The 21,205-nt window shown below is 43.8% G+C and overlaps 1 protein-coding gene across 1 annotated transcript in view; it reads left to right on the forward strand.

Annotated features, from left to right (window-relative positions):
* The first annotated feature begins 576 nt into the window (after nucleotides 1-576).
* LOC113444733 (amine oxidase [flavin-containing] B-like) overlaps nucleotides 577-21,205 on the forward strand; it is a 107,374-nt gene continuing 86,745 nt past the window's right edge. Inside the window, exon 1 of the mRNA XM_087937710.1 lies at nucleotides 577-866. Coding sequence (XP_087793836.1) covers nucleotides 812-866 — 55 coding nt within the window. The 5' untranslated portion in view covers nucleotides 577-811. The remainder of the gene's footprint in view (nucleotides 867-21,205) is intronic.

A 21,205-nucleotide genomic window follows, 5' to 3' on the forward strand; every position in this document is an offset into this window, starting at 1 on the left:
GTATATTCCAAACTATATATTGGAAAAGCCATTTTTAAATATGATAAATTAACATCCCATATATCAACCCACTGCTTTCAAGAGAGTCAAGTCAAGCGAAGTACTCATTGTATTGTAAAGAATGCTTATGTTCAGTATGAATGCACTGAAATGAAGCTGAATGCCCATTGGATTTCAATAGAAGCACACGTGTACAATGGTCAGTGGGGTAAAATAGAATGACAGCAGAAAATAACTGGATAGAAATTGGACTGACAGGCTTATTGTGAAGAAAAGCTATGCAGAGAAGTTTTGCATGGATCACTGGTGTGTGTGTGTGTGTGTATCTATGAGTATAACAAAAGCATGTAAAAGACTGGATCTCTACACTGAACTTTTGGCAAGATTCAGTGGTATCAGACCCATTATTCCTTAGGGAATATTTTAAGAACTTATTTCCACCTTGAACAGCACCAGGGCATGCACACATTCAACAGGTGAAGCCTTCATGTCGTCCGCTGCTCCAGTCGACCTCATTTATTGATTTCCTGCCTTAAGGAAGGCAGCAGCTATATCCCTGCCGCCGGGGAATAACGGGGGCGACTCGGAGAACTCTTGAGCACTGCGTCCGCTCAGGTGAGGCTCACTGCCTGAGCTGCAGACTCGGCCGCCCTTTGCCAGCAGCGGGCGGAGTCTCCCGCTGAGCTAGCGAAAGGGGTGTGTGTTGCTTATCACGACGGCTGTCCCTGTCCCTGTGTCTGGGTGGCAGTTGACGAGGAACCTCTGCGGTTGCAGGAACAGCCGCTACAGTTGGAGTCGGTGACCAGCCATCATGAGCAGCGACCACAACAAGTGCGACGTGATCGTGATCGGAGGAGGCATCTCAGGTAAGTCAGCTGAGAGGTCAGCGAAAGAGCGGGCTGCAGATACTCCAGAGACAGACAGAAGGCCCTGGCAGACAGAAGGCAGCGCGTCGGACTATTCTGGGGGAATCGGGCGCAATGTTGGCAGAATTGGCTTGTGGTTCTTTTCGGCGGAGGACTGAAGAGATTTTTCTTAGATTTCGTAGTGGAAGTGGGGGTGGAAATGAAGTCCCGCTAGCATGAGAGACCAGCTGTGAGCGCCGTGCCCTCCTCTTTCTCCTGGCGCACAGTTGAACGCCATTCTCTTCTGGAGTGGCAGGCGGAGGCTGTTCTTGGTCACGCTTCTTTTCCTCACCTTCTCACCAAGAACTCCTTTGTCCGCAGGCAATGAACCCGGGATTGAATTGCCGCGCAGTAGGAAAGATTAAAACGGGGGTGGTTTGTTTCAAGTTGGTGCACTTGAGTCATTGGTAAATTCGGTGCCCCTAATCCCCCAGGCAGTTTAGTTTTAACATCTCAACATTCCTAACATATCTATAAACTCTGTGCTGACACAACTAGGGCCAAAGTCGGGAGTATATTTGCATGTACTGTACATCTCACCCCCATCCCCACCCCTAAATCCTTTTCTATAAAATACTATTCATCTGATCTCTAGATAAGCTGCGAACATCTAGGCTGGTAGGACTACACTTTGTTCCAGACTCTTGGGCTCCATGTCTTCATTTGGTCTAGTGAAGTACTTCAGAAGCCTTTTGAGTTTGTTGAGAGTGCAAGCCATCATTTTCTTCACCAGCAAAGCTGGATCATAGACACTAAGTTCCTTCAGTTTTGTGTTGTTTCAGTGAGTGGCAGCATTATTCAGTGATGACTAAATAAATAAATGGATAAATATAGCAGAAGGGTCAATGGAAGGTGACAAAATGCTTCTAAATCTTTACTTATCATTTGGTGAAAAAAGTAATTTGCATAAAATGTCCCAGTGGCTGAAAAATAATACTCAGGCCTCTGGTTGAAAGTGTTACAAGCACACATGCTGTTTCAGTTTTTGGTTTGCTTTCCTTTGCTTTCCTTTGTAATAATCAGGATTCAGGAATATCATAGACAAATCTTTTTTAAAATTAACATATGGGAAGTGGCTCCATTCTTTCATTCTGCTCAGCCCAAAAAGCAGCTGAATGGGTCACCTCCTATCTCTAATAAAAAAGCAATGACTGGTCCTGAATCCTGATTATTGTGAAAGAATTGTGAGACTGCAATCCCAAATCCCAAATAAAAAACAAAAACAGAAAGTCAGCCTGTAACTCTTTCAGTCCTGTATATTGTTCAGCTATCAGGGCATCTTTTGCAAGTCCTTCCCTGGATTTATTTGAGATTCTGGTTAATCGTGTTTTTTTCTTGGTGGATCCAGATTGTAGAACAATGTTATAAACCTGGAAGTGAAGCATTACACATTAGGAGAGGACTCAACCTATGCTTGTTTGTTTTAAACATTTCATCTTGCCTTATCATCTGCTTTAATTGTCATTTTAAGAGTGAATAGAACAAACGTGCATTTGAAGAGTGCATAGAGCTAAGGTGTGATTAGCATTAAAATACTCTAAAATAAATGATAAGCATACATACTTATCCTCCACCCCACACTGACTTGCATAAATTAATTCAGTAAAAATGACTTCTGAGGTGGATACACTTATGACGGCACTGTCAATTTCCAAATGGATTTAATGATGCAATCTAATTGATTTCTATCAATTCTGTATTCACTGTTATTGTTCCTTTCTTTTGAATTGTAATAATTTGCTAGCAAGTTTATTGTTTGATTATTTATTCAGATCTGTCTAGCTTATAAAGATGATCTATAAATTCTTTTTTTAAAATAAAGTTTTATTTGGGTTTTCACACATACAAAATACAAGTAAAACATCTTTTTTGAAAATATAGCATGGTCCCGGGTTGAACTTCTTTATACAGACACAAAACTCAATTTCATGTTCCTTTTTGTGTTCTATTCCATATCTTATACTTTTCTACATTTTCTATATAGTTTTTCCCCTCTTTTAATTTTCTCAATTTTATTTTGATTATCTCATCTCAATTCAAATCATTATATTTATACTTTTGTCTGTTCTGTTTCAAATTCATATTATCTTTTCTCATTAAATAAATTTTCTCCTGTAGTTACTAATTGGAGTCTGACACCTTTATATCTTTTAATTACATCCATTCAACTCTTATTTAAACTTATACCTTAAATATATACCTTAAGGTTATGACCTTCAATATAATACATAATACATAACTTCCAATCAAATTCTGCTTGGTACATTCTTATAATGCACACTATATTCTTTTAAAAAAGGATTATAAATGCTCTCTTCTGCATTTCCCTCCTTTGTTGCTTTCTGATTTTATATTTATTTTTCACTCTATTTTTTTTTGGGAGGGGGTGTTTTTCCAATCTTAAACTTTCCGTTCTCTTTCCCCCCTTTCCTTTCCCCCCCCCACCTAAGATTACTTCTTCATTAAAGATGGCTTCTTCTTTGTCACAATCTTCTTGTTCTGCAGGCATTTCTTGTTGTTTCTCATAGTTCCAAATCTCCATTTCTAAGAACTGAAATACGAAGCCAAAAGAACCTCTCCCTTCTTGTGCATCTTCTTTGTACTTTTAAAGTTCCATTTTCAGTTCTTCTAAAAGTGGAGCCATTTTAAACAGTTTTAAACAACCACCTGATTGATTTTAGTCATTCAAATACAATAACCAAAAATCCAGAGATCATCAAGTAATCCAAATAGTCCCAAGCTGTTTCTTCTTATTTCTTTTTTCACTTTCTCTTCCTGGGGTTTTACTATTTTGTTGCAATGTTTCAGTTAAACTGTATCTTTTGGAAGTCTTGTTGAGGTTTTGCTGTAAGTTCTTTTTAATTCCAGGCAGTCTCCTCCCTTCCAGATCCTGCACTTTTATTCTTTTTCTCTCCTTTCCTGTTTTCAAAAGCTTTTGATTATCCAGAAATCTTTATTATCCCTTTGACTATTTATTTACAACATTAAATGCCTATTAATGTCGAAGTGGATTTTTTTCCAATTTCTTGCTTAAGTCTCTTAGCTGTCAGTATAGGAAAAGGAGAAAAAAAACCCCAAATCTTTCCCCTTTTCTCTCTCCTTCACAGCTTAAAAATCTTCTTAGGGAACAATGTTATTGTTTTTTTAATAGTTTAAATTCCAGGGTACCTTATTTGTTGCTTTTGCTGTTTGACCCAGTCAACCAAAACTTTCTCTTCTTATCTTCCTCCTGCACATTCTTTTCTGGTCAAGTTCTTCTTTGTGGTGGCCATTTCTGACCACCGGTACAACCGCCTTCGGGAAAGGTAGTAATGGCCAGCTGGGGAGGAGAGATGCAGCTCTCCTCAACCCTGCAGGCAGTCTCCCCCTTCTTCACCACCTCTACCCCGGGGTGGCTTAGCCCCGAAACCAGCCGGCTTGGGGCACTCCAGTGACGAGCACGGATCGAAACCTTGCAGAGATGAGGTTTTGGTCTGTCGCTGAAGAAGCTCAAACCGGAAGTCTCTCCTAAGATGATCTATAAATTCTTGATTGTTATTTATTTAACTAAGTAGTATTCTGCAATATTTATTTATTTATTGAATTTATATTGCTGCCTATTCACCCATGGAGACTCAAGGTGGCTTACAGAAAATAAAACCACATTTAAAACAATAAAACTAATAAAAAGAAGCAAATAAATTAATATAGTATAATATAATAAAACCACCCCCGCCCTGGTGACAGCAGATCACACAAGCCATTTAATGGGCTCCATCCTGCTATGGGTTCCCCAGGCCTGCTGATAGAACCAGGTTGTTGGGCTTTGGTTGTTTTCGACCTGTTCCAGAGCCATGTTGCATGAACATTTGTATTGAGGCATTTTAATCTATCTGAATGACATATTAATGTATTCTAATACCATGGAAGAGCATGTGGAATTAGTGAAAATGGTACTTCGAAAATTGCTGGCTGCTAAATTATATGGAAAATTGTCAAAGTGCAAATTTCATCGCATCAAACTGGACTATTTGGTTTACAGAATTTCAGGTGATGGTGTTGATATGGACCCACACAAGGTGCAGGTTATAGTTTCCTAGGCTTTGCCAATTTATATCGGCAATTCATTCCCACATTTGCCTCCATTGCATTTCCTTTGACCAATTTGCTACGGATCTTGGAATAATCAAACCAAAACCAAACCAAAACCTGGAATGGACAGGATCATGTCAGAAAGCGTTTGATAGTCTAAGGCAACTGTTCGCTAATGAACCTGTATTGAAACATCCTGACCCTGGGCATCCTTTTGTAATCCAGGCAGATGCAAGTGATGTAGCTGTGGGCACAGTGTTATTGCAATGGAAAGTTCAAGGGATATTACAGCCTTGTGCCTACACATCTGGGAAGTTAAACTTGACAGAGCGAGATTAGGCAATTTGGGAGAAAGAGGCCTTTGTGGTATGCTGGGCATTAGTAACCTGGCAGCACCTATTAGAGGGTGTGCAATTTCCATTTGAAATATGTATGGATCATAAGAACTTGGAAGCATTACAATCACCCAGGAGACTGTCGCCCAAGCAAGTTTGGTGGGCATTATATTTTTGGTGATTTAACTTCAAATTAAGTATGTTCCGGCAGGCAGGAACTTTTTAGCAGATGCATTGTCACGCCTGCCTCAATATAGCAATCAACAAGTAGACATAGTACGGCCGATAATACCACAACCAGGAGCTGTACAGTCCCTAAGAACCGATATTATGACAGCAGATTTACCAGTAGCAGTAGCTCAAGACCGGTGGTTGCTAGAACATAAAACACATAGTGACATTTGAAATGGAATGTGTGTACCAGCATCAGCCAGTCACCTAGTACTAAAACGGTGTCATAAGGCCAAACAAGCCGAACATTATGGATTTCTAAAAACATTGCATTTAGCAAAATGGCAGTTCTGGTAGCATCTATGAGACATAATGTAGAAACCCATGTAAAACAATGTCCAATTGTACTGTTACCAAGATATGTCCCAGAAAACCATTAGGATTACTACAATCTGTTGTTGACCCCAATCAACCATGGCAGGATATTGCCATGGACTTCATAGTAGCTTTACCACTTAGCCATGGGTATGCTGTTATTTGGACAGTGTTAGATTTATTTTCAAAACAGGCACACTTCATTCCTTGTAATGGGTTCTTGTCAGCCAGAATTATCAAATATGTTTACCAAACATGTGTACAGACTACATGGAGTCGCGCACCATATTATTTTGGATAGAGAGGTACACTTTACTGCTCAGTTCGGGCATGAATTCCTATGATCAATTGGGTCTGTACAAGGATTGAGTAGAGCGTACCACCCCAGTACAAACAGTGCAGCAGAACAAGCAAATGCAGCCATCAAGTGGTATTTATGTTATTACATAATGTATCAGCAAACAGATTGGGCTGAACTTCTACCATTCTCTGAAGTGGCCTACAATAATACAGTGCATAATAGCATGGGAAATTCCCCCTTCCAAGTGTTACATGAACTAGACTTTGTGCCCATCCCAGAATGGTCCAAAACACCCCAAAATCCCACCATGGCCTCAATCTGGGCTACGAGCATACAAAGCACATGGAAAGGCATACAGGAAGCGTTAAACAAAGCTGTCAAAGCATACAAAAAACATGCCAATCAAAAGTGAGCAACATAGACCATTCAACATAGGGGATTGTGTATATCTATCCACTAAGTATTTGAATTTGGGGTTGCCATGTAAAAAACTAGGCCCTAAATACGTCAGACCTTTCCTTGTAGTACGAGTAATTAATCTGGTAACCGTTCAGTTAAGATTACCCTCATGATTTAAACATGTACACCTGGTATTCCATAGTAGCCTGCCAAAACCCACTATGGGGATGGACCCAGAATCAGACACCCCGGGGCCTGTACAGGATGACCATTATGAGATGGAAAATATCTTTGATACCTGCCAAAGTAGAGGCAGGCTTAAATATCTGGTTAAGTGGAAAGGGTATCCCATTGATGAGGCATCCTGGATGGATCAAGACCACTTGGCAGCTCCATGGTTACAACAATGATTCCATAAAATGTATCCCACCAAGGCGGTGGGGGGAGCGAGGAGGTCATAGATGTGTGTCTCATTCTGTTCCCTTTTGTCTTCCAGATGGATCCATGGTAGAGGGGGCTGCATATTGAGCTTTGGGTGCTTTTTGACCTGTTCCAGAGCCTGACACATTGGCAGGGTTATGAGGGGGATAGCGCTGACAGGACATTGCAGCCACCCAGGAGCTCGGGGCTAGAGACTAAAGTACCTGGCATTCTGGCATTCATCCACTTGATGTGGAGACCAAATGACGGGGCTGCTGCAAAATGGTGGGCTGCTGCAGAGCCCCTGAGTGGAGATGGCAATGTGCACACAACCCAAACGGACTGAATGGGGGCTGTGCATGGCTGTGGGGTTGCGCATGGATGGCATAGGGGAGCACAGGGGTGTAGGATTGGAGGGGTAAGGGAGACATACTGGGTGCACTTGGAGTAGAGGCAGGATGGTGGGCAGATGTTAGAAGGGTGCGGTATTTCACTACTCCAGGCGGATGTTGGATAACCGAGGCTGGATTATGGAAGAGGGTATTTAAAGCGCTGAGAGGTGTTAGCTCTCAGCACTGGTGTTTCATGAGTTTCCCATTCTTGCAGCTGTTAATCCTGATTTCTCAAAGTAAAGCTGAGATGTGGCTGCATCAGAAACTGAGTACCGTCTGCTTTGTATGAGCAATTAATCAGGGGTTTAGAGGCAGCTGAGACAGGTCTTCAGCATCTTCCAGAAGAGTATTAGACTGGGGGGCATTCTAATCTTTGGGGGAAGGATGCTTCAGAGAGAGGGAGCCGCCACTCAGAAGGGCCTTCTTCTGGGTCCCTCGGGGATGGGGCCCATAGCATTCCTGCCTTGCCATTGCAATGAGGTCCAGAGATAGTAGCTAACTCCAGAAAGGATAGCTATCAATGGCCCTGAATTGAGATTTACCCCCTTCTTTTATACCCTACTTCTTCTGAAGCCCACCCAGTGGTATGTAATCTTACTGGATGTACTTCCCTATTCCCTCATACGGTCCATCAATTAAAACCCACTTGTAGGTATATGCCAACTTATTTACCACCTGCTACTTTCAGTTCCCCTTTTTCTCAATGTCCCAGACATTCGTGATCCAAAATAATTCTATTTTGGATTGTCCAGCAAATATATACTTTTTGCAGAAGTAGCAGATAGCAAATGTATTGCTGTGTCTGCAAAATCAGTTCAGCAGATTGCAAGTATTTTGCCATGATTGCAAAATCAGCTCATCCAGCATTATTATATATCGTTAATTTGAGGCCTTCAATTAGGCAGTGGCGTACACCAACTTTAGAGCCTAGTTGTCCTTTTCTCACTGTCACACCTCTTTGTCCTCATAGGACAACACCAGGTCAACAAACTAATACATATGCTGAAGCTTAAAATCACTATGTGTGCTAAATGTGCATCCTTAGAGTGGGGGCCATTGTAATCTTTGGGGGAAGGATGTTCCAGAGAGAGGGAGCCGCCATGTCAGAGTTTTGCAGAGTAAATTCAGCGACAGAAAAGTAAACACAGATGGCTGATGCTTCATTTAACATCTTTATAAACATATTAAGTAAATTTTACAATACCAGTTGTAGATTTCTCCAACATGGAGCAAACTCAAACAGAAGCAGACATATTACAGACATATTACAGGTTCAGAGCAGAGCAGCAACTTGGGAGCTCAGAAACAGACATCAGTTTCATTTTAGTTCAGAAGGCAAGCAAGCAAGTTAATTTCTCTTTCACTTTAGAGCTGAGCACAGAACAGAGATAAACCACACCCAGATTCTCTCTTTAAGTTTCAGCCCTCAACTCAGTCTCATTGGCTGACCTTGTTACTAAGCTCTATTCCAGTTCATGAATATACTCTGACATTTATGTAAGATGAAGGAGAAATCTACTTTAATTCGCAGCGTTACAGCAGCAGGTCCTTATAAGAGTGTTTGCATTTAATTTGGCTGGAAACTGTTGCCCTTTCTCATAGCTGTATAGCCCTAGTCACAGGGGTCATAGATGTAATGGATGAGGTCCTGTACCCTCAAGCAGAATGGGAGGACAATCCAGAGACCTGGGATGCAATGGACTGTGCAGAGGGCACTCTACTGACCTCTGGTAGGGAAGACCTACTAGATTCTCCCATAGTGGCATGAGTTGTGATTGTCATGGATTGCAGGGGGGATAAACTTTTCTGGTATAAATTGGAGAAGGCTACTAGCTGCTTTCTGGATGTACCATGCTTTTGCCATTGATGTTGCAAACATAGATAGCATGTTATCACTCCCCCCAGCATAATTGCAAACCTAACATTCAGTTAATTTATGTGTGGCATGTGTAGCTCAATAGGATTTAGCCAGGTTCAAATAAGTATTTTTTGGGGTGATATCATCAGTTGGGGGCTTTTTATCAACTGCCCTTCTCTGCACTGGGGGAGTATCTGAGGGCACTCGGTAAGAGCAATCAGGGGCTGCAGTAGACTCGTGCAGGGCCTGGGTAGGGCTTGGGTGAGGCTCAGGTATGGCAGATATCTCATTGTTGATAGTCTCTCGTTTCATGGACTGCAGCGCTCTAAAGAGATGCAGTGAGCTACTAAGCAAAAGTAACACCATTATTATCCATACAGCAGACATCAAACCTCTTGTTATGCAGGTGGTTGCTTGCAGGTAGCACTGGTCTTCCATAGCTCTGGCATAGGTTATTCAATGATGGTGGATAGAAATGATGTTGAGCTGCTCCGTTGTGGTCTCGAGCAAAGGTTGTAGGGTGATCAGGGGCAGAGGTTACTAGCACTTGCCTCCCTGTTGGGCAAAGCTTCAATCTTTGCCTTGCTGTGGCTTTCTAAAGTTGATCGAGCTTCCTTGTCTGGGGCGGGTACCTTCTTACAGTGCGATGCGTGCACCCAGGAAGGCAGGCATTGACACTTTACAGCCTTGGTGGTCAGTAGGATCTGGAACAGGCCCTTCCAACGAGGAGTCAAACAGTGTTTCCATTGAAATCCTTTGACCAGTACCCAGTCACCAGGCACTAAGGAATGACAAGGGAGAGACTGTTTGTGAAGAGCAGCCACAACCTATGAATGACAGGACTTAATGGTGACAATGAGAGCACAACAATAGTCTAGTATGATACAGTCCAAAGCATGGATATCAGCCAACTGGTCCATGGATAGAGGAGAGGCAGGTATCCACATGGGGTGTTCCATTATTATTTCATGTGGGGAGAGGCCTGTAGTTTTTTTGAGGATGTCATTCTCATAGACATCAAGGCTCGTGGAAGACAATCTTGCCATTTCAGGTTAGTTTCCTCACATATTTCTTTAATTATCTGGTTTGCAAAGTGAGTACACCTATCACTTCCTAAATAGATAGGGATACCAAATTGGGGCAAAATGTCCTTAAGAAGGCCAATATTATGTAACTGGCAGACAATACAGGTAGAGGAGAAATGTTTAGCCAGGACATAAACTCCATGAGCAAACAATTTTTGTTGTTGTTGTTATTGTTGTTGTTGATAGCAGAGGATGCTCCCTCCTGGCCAACATGGGCAGGCCCATGTTGGAGATGAACAAGATAGAGCAAAGAGAGCATGGACAAACAGGGTGGCCATCCAGGTGACACCACATCCCTGTGGAATCAACAGTACTGTACAGTCAGAGTTGCAACATATTTGGTGTTCAGAGGCAGGAGCAGAGGCACTTAATGACAGCAACTTGGGAGGGCAGCTGTAGCACATATAAAAGGTCTCTGACACATTCAGCATTCATGATAGGTGTTATGTCCTCGGGACTGACACAAGTTCCCTATCCGGTCCGTTCATCCTGCGGGGGCGTTTGCAGCCCCCATTGGCTGGCTCCCTTCGACAGCCGGCTATAAAAGCGGGCTGCTAGGTCGAGCCAGCCGCTGTTCGCTGGAAGGTCTGTTTGTTAGCATGCAGATGCGACAGCCCCCTTTATTCCCTGAATAAAGCGTGTTATTGATATGCTCTGGTGTGGCCTCCCCTTTTTCTCGAACTTAACATTGGCGATGAAGGTGGGATCTGGCCAACCAGCAGCAAATATCAAAAGAGCTGAAAACACACACCGAAACGCTGAACCGTAGCCGCGCCGTTGAGAGCTCGGTCAGTCGTAATTGCGGAAGTGAAAGTGGAGCGTGTAGCCGCTCAGTTAAAAAAGCTACGTGAGAAGTAGGGCACTGAGAACCTCAGCCACCCAGCATTAGAGCACAGAATTCAACCGCTGCTGTTCGGAATTCTGTTGTTAGCGAAACTTCGGCGCTGCGCTCACAGCCGCCAGAACACATTAGGCGCGCAATTTGAATAGCTGTCAGCACGACGCTGCAGCTATAGCCGCCTACGCCCTTGTAAGGGCGCGAAATTCAAACTGAAGTCAGTTACGGCGCTACAGCCATAGCCCCACATAGAGCGTGTAACCCAGAGAGATCCTCTAAGAGCTGAAGCAGCACTGCGAGCTGCAGTTGCCACACCTATCAGGGCCTTGTATTCCCAGTGAGATTGGTCAGTCTACCAACAGGCTGAACACCCAATATGAATTCAAATCCGCGTTTCCACCATTTAAGCCAGATGAAGACAAGTGGGACTCTTACAGAAACCGCTTCAATCACTACCTTGATGCCATCGGTCTGGCCGACACTACAGAGAACAGGAAGAAATCGTACTTCCTGAGTTACTGCGGGGCCACAGTATTCGATACCGCCACAGCGCTACTCGCCCCAAGAGAATTAAAGAACGTCCCTTGGTCCGAGCTGTTGGAGACACTCTCCAACCATTATTCCCCAAAGCCATCGCAGATAGCGAGACGTTTTGCCTTTCGTATGAGGAAACAAACAGATGGGGAATCTATCAATCAGTATATGGTCGCCTTCTGAGAACCGCAGCTCTCCACTGCGAATTTAAAAATTACCTAGACGACATGCTCCTGGATCAACTCGTCTGTGGAGTCAGAGATGTAAGGTTACAGAGGCGGTTGCTGGCCAGAAAAGATCTCAACCTCACCCAGGCGATCGAGGAAGCCTTGGCCGCAGAACTAGCGACCCAGTCGGCCGCTGAAATACAAGGAAGCGCAGCCAAACCCAGTCCGGTCACTGTTCATTCCGAGGAAGCAGTGAGCGAAGAAGACCCCACCGAACACTTAGAAGTGCATCGCCTCAAACCCTTCAAGCAGCCACAGGTAGGAGCTAGGCCTAAAAACGGCAACGTGCCTAAACACATCCTGTTGTGCCTCTCCTGCGGGGGGTCCCATGCCAGAACGACTTGCAGGTTCAGGAACGCCACCTGCAACAATTGCGACAAGAAAGGCCACATCGCCAGGGCCTGCCAGGCAACGCACGCGGCTCCACAAAAGTCATCGTCCCTTACTTCTCTCGGGCCACCCAGGCAAGTAGAAAATTGTTATACGTGCTACCAAGCTAACCACACTTTTTGACACCTAATAAAATTACCTCTCTATTCATTTAGAAGGTAAACCCTGTCTTATGGAAGTCGATACCGGTCAGCGCTCTCAATCATCTCATGGAGCACACTTAAGAAAATACGACCCAGCCTGTCCAGGAAGCAACTCCAGAAGAGTTGTCTCACCTTGAGGGATTATCAAGGGAAGAATATTCCAGTACTCGGAACAGGCAAGTTCCTCGTTAGATTCAAATCCTTTAAAGGCCATCTGCCTTTAGTGGTGGTAGATGGTACCCTCCCTAGCCTTTTGGGGTTGGATTGGTTCCCCTATCTCAGCCTTAGCTTAACGGGAGTACATGCTGTCTCACCTTCCGATATCGACTCACTATTTTCAGACTATGCTGATGTGTTCAGCAATGAATTGGGTTGTTATAACGGTACGCCCATTTCCTTTTCGGTGGACCCCAAGCAGTTCCCGTCCGTTTAAAACCGCGCAGAGTACCATTTGCTCTGCGCGCTAAGCTGGATGCAGAACTGGACAAATTGCTCCAACAAGGGGTGATCGAGCCCACGGATTTTGCTAAATGGGAGACTCCAATTGTCACACCCTTAAAAAGATGGTAGTATCAGAATGTGTTCTGACTATAAAACCACAATTAACCGATATCTACAGACTAGCGCATACCCAGTCCCAGTAATCCAACACTTACTACACACATTTGAGCCGGGAACCATATTCGCCAAATTGGATATGTCACAGGCTTATCAGCAATTTCCTGTTGACAGCCAAACGGCCGAATTACAAACTATTGTCACTCACAGAGGGGCATTCCGATGCAAGTGCCTCCAATTTGGCGTTAGCGTCGCCCCAGGCATCTTTCAGTCATTAATGGAACGGATACTTCAAGGCCTCCCTGGCGTGGTTCTGTACTTTGATGACATTTTGGTTTCAGCCAGGGACAGACCCCAACTCTTCCACAGAGTCAGAGCGGTATTGGATAGGTTCAGGCAGCATGGCCTCAAACTAAAAAGGGAGAAGTGTGCCATCGCCACTAGGCAGGTGGACTTTCTTGGGTATAAAATAGACGCCTCTGGCATCCACCCGGTGGAGTCTAAAGTCAAAGCCATTCATGAGGCACCCACTCCGTCTTCCAAGTCAGAATTACAAGCTTTCCTGGGTTTGCTAAACTTCTATGCGTCGTTCCTACCCCACAAAGCGTCAGTAGCTGAACCGTTGCATAGACTTCTAGACAAAAACACTCCATGGCATTGGGGACCCAAAGAGGAATACGCCTTTAAGGCAGTCAAATCGCTACTCACTTCGGACGCTGTCCTGATACAATTTGACCAGCACCTTCCTCTAGTCTTAGCTGCAGATGCCTCACCTTTCGGGATTGGGGCTGTCTTAAGCCACAGACTTCCCAATGGCTCTGAAGCGCCAATCGCATTCTTTTCTAGAACCTTGTCAACAACTGAGCGTAATTATAGCCAAATTGACAAAGAGGCCCTAGCCGGCGTTGCTGCGGTCAAAAAATTCCATGAATTTCTTTTTGGTCACAACTTCAACTTGTCACAGATCACAAACCACTGTTGGGGCTCGCCTCAGGAGAAAAACAAACACCGCAAGTCTTGTCCCCCAGGATGACTAGGTGGACCCTATTCCTGGCAGCTTACTCGCACAAACTGGTTCACCGCCCAGGAAAAACCTCAGCCACGCCGACGCCTCAGCCGCTGCCCGTTGCCAGCACCCGTGGAGGACCCGCCCCAGTCCATGCCATTTTCGATGCCAGTGAGTTCGACATCCCAGTCACCGCTGGCGACATCGCCTCCACTCCAAAAAGATAAACTTATCGCCCAGGTTCTGGACTGGGTACGGAGGGTGGTCGGGCAGTAATCTCTCAACTGAATTCTCACCGTTTAAAACCCGCCAGCAAGAACTTTCCAGTTTACAGGGCTGCCTGTTATGGGGGACCAGAGTTGTCATTCCAAAACCGCTGCGCACACCCGTCCTGAAGGCGTTACACGAGGGGCAACCTGGCATCGTCCGGATGAAAGCGTTGGCTCGGAGTTATGTCTGGTGGCCGGGCATGGACGATGAGATCACGAAATGGGTAAGCTCCTGCCGCCCTGTCAAGAATCCAGGCCAGCACCACCGATCACCACCCCAACCAAATGGGAAAGTGCCAACGCACCGTGGTCACGGTTGCACATTGACTTGGCCGGGCCCTTCCACGGCAAGACCTTCCTGGTGGTCGTGGATTCGCTTCTCCAAATGGATCGATGTGGCTCTCCTACCCACAACCACCACCCGAGCAATTGCCCAGGCTCTGACCCGCTTATTTGTTACACACGGTCTGCCTGACACCATAGTCTCAGACAATGGCCCCCAATTTACGTCCACAGAATTCAGCCGGTATGCCACCAACCTGGGCATCCGGCATATCCTAAAGGCCCCTTTTCATCCCGCTAGCAATGGGTTGGCGGAGAGAGCCGTTAGGTCAGCAAAAGAGGCATTGGCAAGATTCACTCAAGACGACTGGCACTCCAGACTCTCTCGTTTTCTTTTAAGCCAACACTCGACCCCATGTACTGTCACAAACAAGTCCCCAGCCGAATTACTGATGGGCAGATGTCTAAGGACAGTGCTAGATAGACTGCATCCCCACTATTGCCCAGACACACCAATTGGTTCTAACACTAGGGTCAGGAGTTTTGTATTACAGGACCAAGTTTTTGTCAGGAACTACGAGGCGATCCCCTGTGGGTACCTGGGGAAATCGTGGCCATCACCGGTCCAAGGTCATACCGCATCCAGTTGGGGGACGGGCGTATCTGGCGGAGGCATCTGGACCAGATAAGGAGTCGCCGGGCGAACATGCCAACGCTGACCCAGGGACTCCAGTGACTCTCCAATCGCCGCACCGAATCCTAGCTGGGACCTCCAGAGTGACCAGTCTCCACCAGCCGAGTCGAGGAACGGACGGTAGACCGGGACCGTCCCACAGAGTCATCAGCCGTACACACCTGACGACACCACCGGGTTGCGTGACAATGACAATTTAACAATCCAACCCGAGGACGGTGACCACTCCCAGACTCCAGACCGACCCCAGATCGACCCTGTTGTCCGCAAAGCCAGTTCCTGACTCCCAGAACTCTATGCCACTTTGTGCATCGCCAGAATTGCGCCGGTCGGGCGCTCACACAAACCACCCGCTACTTAAAGGACTATTCGTGTTCGTATCTAGGGGAAGGGGTGTTATGTCCTCGGACTGACACAAGTTCCCTATCCGGTCCGCTCATCCTGCGGGGGCGTTTGCAGCCCCCATTGGCTGGCTCCCTTCGACAGCCGGCTATAAAAGCCGGCTGCTAGGTCGAGCCAGCCGCTGTTCGCTGGAAGGTCTGTTTGTTAGCATGCAGACGCGACAGCCCCCTTTATTCCCTGAATAAAGCGTGTTATTGATATGCTCTGGTGTGGCCTCCCCTTTTTCTCGAACTTAACAATAGGAGATCCTTGATTTTATTTTTAAACATGTGCCCTTCATTTTCCTTATCAGCTGCATCATATGCATACCACATGCCATTATCCTCTGATTAAAATGTACAACTTTCTCATGTAGCAGAAGCATAATAGTATCTGCAACAGAGGACACTGATATTATTTGAGTTGGGTACTCCTTAACATTACTTATAATGGTGTTAATCATTTCTGCCCAAATCCCCAAACAAGATGTAATATGTTTAATACACATAGAGGAAAGGCAATAGCAAGTTTTTTTTTGCAAGGAAAAGAAATGAGAAAGGTTCTATGGAAGATGTGTGAGAGAACTTTATGGTAAAATGTAGTGTTTTACTAACAAAAGAGAAATAGAGACAACTATTTTTGTTGTTGTGAAGTGAAAAGACAAAGTAAAGTTTTCTTCCTCTTTTTTATTTTTGTAAAGCCCAGATTCCTTCAGTCATATTTTACACAAGTTGAATTTGCAGCTGCTGTTTTTTCCCTCTTTTTTTCCATTTAAAACTTTATTCAAATACCCCGGCACACACAGAGACAAGACTTTCTCTTCTTTGAGTCACATTCACAGCAAAGTCTGTTCGTGCTGTCCACAATGTTTCCTGACAAAGATTGTGGGCTCACAGCTTGCAAATAAATTAGAAAGCAATTAAATCTTCCATCTCTAAAAAAAATTTTTATACGCTGAAAGTTCCAAAAGTTTGGCAAAAGTTTGCATGGTGGCGCCTAGGATGTCTTTACCAAATTATAGACATAACCATCCTCAACAGGGAGCCCCCCCCATCACAAAGCAAGAACATCCAACAGTAAACGAACAGGGGAGGGGAAATGAGAAAAAGGCAACACACATTAGCTATATGAATATGAATGTAATTCTAGTCCACAGGCCAACGGAAAGAGGCCTTCCTTATCAATGGAAAAGTGGTCTGGCTCAGACGCTTGTGGTTACATTGATGATCGGTATCTATACGAAGCAATAAATAATAGGTCTGTAATAAACTTGTTTGCAAGCAAGATTCGGTGTAGCTATTATGTAGCCCTGTATCCAGTTCGTGCATTTGGCAATTACACATTGAGTACCTTCAGGCACTTTGTTCATTTCTGGCTGCTCCCCTCACTGAGAAAAAAATGGGAAGGCTGAGCAGAACCTCTAATCACTTCAAGCCTACAGCTCCTCGTCTCATGCGCACCACTTTTATACATTGCGCTGCCAATGGCTTTGCTCATTCCTGGCTGTTTCCCTCATGGGGAAAAACAGAAACACAGGGCCGAACTCCCACTCGCCTCGAGCCTATGGCTTGTCTCATTTATTCAAACTGGATCTCATACTTATTTAAGTGATTGGTCATACCCGGTTATTTTCTATGTCTAGGATAGGTGCTTGATGCTTAGGTCTCCATCTGACTTTCTCTTCTCTTCTTTTTTGTTTTTGCAATCTCTGTTTGTTTCATCCACTGAGCCAGCCCAGAAACCCAGCTGGCTAGGGAAATGGAAGGGAATTGAACCCTGCCAACACAGACAGTCCTTATGTATGGAAAAGATCAATTCCTCCCCAAAGAAAAATTAAGGAGAAAGAAAAATAAATGATCAACCTTGGCAAGAGAGCCAACCCTAATCTACAGGAAAGGTAGCAGGCACAGGAAGTAAAACAACACACCCTTCCAGCAAACAAGCTGACCCTTATCTACAGGAAAAAGGGGTGACATGGCAGGAAGTAATTAAGTTGGGATACAGACACTTAGAAAAGCAAGCTAAAAGACACTAATAATGAGTTGAGAGCAAATAAGGACAGAAATTAAAAAAACAGGGTCAGGTAAAGAAAAAATCATAATGGTGAAAGAAAAAGCACCCAGGATGAAAAATAGCAATTCAGACAAAAGAAGGAATGGAAAACTCAATCCTAGCAGCGAGATTAAACTTCCTCCAATTAACTTAGGCAGTATCATAAAGAATATGAAATGACAATCAGGAAGAGAAAAATAAACCAATATAACAAATTGAGCATAAACAATTTGAAATAAATGAGTCAATAGAGATACAATAGATAATGGGAAGAAGGCAAAAAGGACCCTTGACAGAGGCATGCTCCAGTGAAATTGAGGCATAACATTCATCGGGAGAAAAGTTGAAACAGAAGCAAAATAATCAAGAGGCATATGTTCAAAAATCTCATCGCAGGATGACAAATACAACAATAAGATCAACAACAATAGTCAACAATACAACTGCAATGACAAAAATAACAGCATAAAAACAACATCTTTATGAAACACCAGCCTAACCAGTTGCTTGAAAATTCCCTTTTTTTTCCTTTTTCCTTTTTTTTTAAAAAAAACAAAACTTCTTTTCCTGTAGGGTGTCAATGGTGGAAGCAAGTACTACTGCCAAATTGAGACCACATAATACAGTAAAATAAATCTTACTTTAAGAATCACACTTTCTTGGGCATGACCCAGACTGAGGGTGCGATCCTCCTTCAATACAATACAAGAGAGTGATCAACTCTCAGGGGAGACAATATTCCACCAGGTCCCAGCCACAGGACACCCCTGGACTGTTTTGCCAATGAAATAGGCTGGGAAAGACATGGGCCCATCCTTTGTGCAAGTCTGGTTGTGACCCTTCCCTTGCAGCCAAATTTTGGACAAGTCCCCCCCGCCCGTCTAAAAAAGCACACATTATCTAACTAACTTTGGTCTCAAAAGGACCAAATGGCTTACCTCTGATCCAAAGCAGACCGCTAGCATCTGAAATAAGAGCAGGCTGGAGACCTGAGGGTCCAAACCAAGAGTGATCAGGGGTCCTGGCTGGATGGCAAGTCTCTTCCAGCAGCTGTCTTATTCCTGGCCGACACACACAGGTCCACCAATTCTAGGTCAAATAGGCACTGCTCCGACAAGAACAGCATATTATGTGTGTGACCACTATTCCTAGTCAAATGCTGGATGACCAGGGAGAGTCCCATGGAAGTCATGGTTTCGATGAAATCTCAGACTACCTCCACCCCCACCCCCAGGGATTGCAGGTTGAAATCCCTCAGAACAATAAGCCTGGGGAATTCCACCAGCAGCCCAGCGGGGTGGTCCAGGAGCCTGGGTAGTGAAGTTGCCACACAGCAGGGAGGCTGTTACAGCAGCAGCAATCTCACCTGATGCCTTGAGCCCAACCTAAGAAAAAGGGTCTCACAGCCAGGCACTTGTGGAGCAGTGCCCCTGGAGGCTACTGGAAATTCTCTGATAACAACAGCCACACCCATCCCCGACCCTGAGGTCTAGATTGGTGCCATGCTCAATAACCCACTGGGCACATTTCTATGAGGGGAACATCTCCCTCTGGTCCCAGCCAGGTCTTGGTTATACAAGCCAGATCAGCCTTCTCTTTGAGGATCAAATTGGCAATAAGGCTAGCCTTATTGCAGGCTGATCTGACATTTAAAAGCAGCAGCCTAAGACCAGGGCCACCACAGATCTGCTGATCAGGTAAATGAGGTGAGTGCTTTGTTGACTTGGGTTTCTATATCTTAAACATATAACAGGTAAAAATTCATTTTCTCCTCCATGGCTATACAGTAATAAAGAAGCTTTATTGGGTGTATTTCTGCTATGCAATTGGCAAATGTCCAGCATATTTGTCTTACAAATGGCTACCACATATGCTGATATCCACAATCCTAGGGCACTCTGGGAATTCCCAACATTCCCAGTCAACATTTGGAGGGCACCACTTTTGGAGGGCACCACTTTGGAAAAATATTAACCTATAAGTAGTCTTGCAAGTTAAATTATTGCTAACTTGTATTTTGCTCATTTCATGGTTGAGAAGTTTATGCTGAACAACTACAATATATTGCAAAAGTGGAGGATGTGCTATTCTGGCATTAGTTGTTACAAGTTAGCTAGTTAATTCAATAAAATACTGATGCTTCTATGAAAAAATGCTGCAAAAAATTGTACCATTGATTGTTCATGTTGGCATACTTCTCAAGTGTTGTAATATGTATTAGATATACTTTTGGGAAAGCATTAGGTAAGCATTCCTAGTATTTATTAAAGAAGATTAATAGGGCATTAATATGACCTTCTTTCATAATGAGCAACTAGAAAATAAATGATCAACCAACAGTAAAGATTTAGATTAGATTTGAAACCTGTAACAACAATGACTATGCTAATTCAAGAGTTAAAATAAAAAAAAAGATGTTTTCGTTGGCTAGCAACGGAACGATCTAAGATTATTAAGTAGCAGATGGAAGTCAAACAAGCCTTTTATCCGATTTTTCTTTCATGGAGATCAGGGTAGCAGACTTTTTCATTTAATTTTCACAATGACACAGTGAGTTAAGTTTATTTAAGAGAGAATTTGAAGCTGCTTTCTTTTATCCTAGTCTGTTCTTTCATTCAAAACATATCAATATATAAAGTTTGAAGTGTCTGACATTATAGCATCAGTTTCATCTCCGATTTAGTTGAGAAGTCATGTTCATAGTTATGAACATGTAAGTCCTATTCTAAGCCCATTCCCAATGTGTTGATTTAAAACACTACTCATCTCTCTATCATAAATGCCTTCATAGTATTGATTATCCACGAATTTATACTCTGTTGTGATTTTCTGCCAAACTATAATGTATTGATTTGAGTGTGTCAGTCCTTACAGAAATGCTGACTGTTTTTCTCATCTGGCTTTGCTGCTGTCTTGCTTTGCAAATCAGTATTGAAGAATGAATCGGATAGTGTGATGTTATTGCACAATTCTGCAATTTCAGGTTTTTACTACATCTCATTAAAATAAAGTGAAACAAAGAAATTTATGATGGGAATTCCTGAGCAGAAACATGTGTTTGACACTTGTTCAACTTACTGAGCAATGTCAAACAGAGGGAATTAGAAACAAAGAAACTAGGTCAGAAATAGCTGCAAAGAGTGGGGAGGCAGATTTTGCCATGGTTGTATAGCTTGCTAGAGATAGTTTTTTAGAATTAATAACCTTGCTGCTTCATTGGAGAAAGTAATGGGAGGTTATAGATCCGGAAATACTGATAGTCCTCAATCACAACTGAGCCCCAAATTTCTGTTGTTAAACAAGGCAACCGTTAAGTGAATTGTGCCTTGTTTTACACTGTTTTGCCATGGTTGTTAAGCAAATTATTTCAACTGTTAATTGAATCATGTGGTTGTTAAACAATTCTGGCTTCCTCTATTGACTGCGTGTCGGAAGCTGGCTAGGAAGGTTACAAATGGTGATCACATGACCCCAAGACACTGCAACTGTCATAAATACATGCCAGTTGCCAAGGGCCCA

Source organism: Pseudonaja textilis, chromosome 7, assembly GCF_049901715.1.
Source record: "Pseudonaja textilis isolate UNSWEBS1 chromosome 7, rPseTex1.2, whole genome shotgun sequence".
Taxonomy (NCBI): Eukaryota; Metazoa; Chordata; class Lepidosauria; order Squamata; family Elapidae; genus Pseudonaja; species Pseudonaja textilis.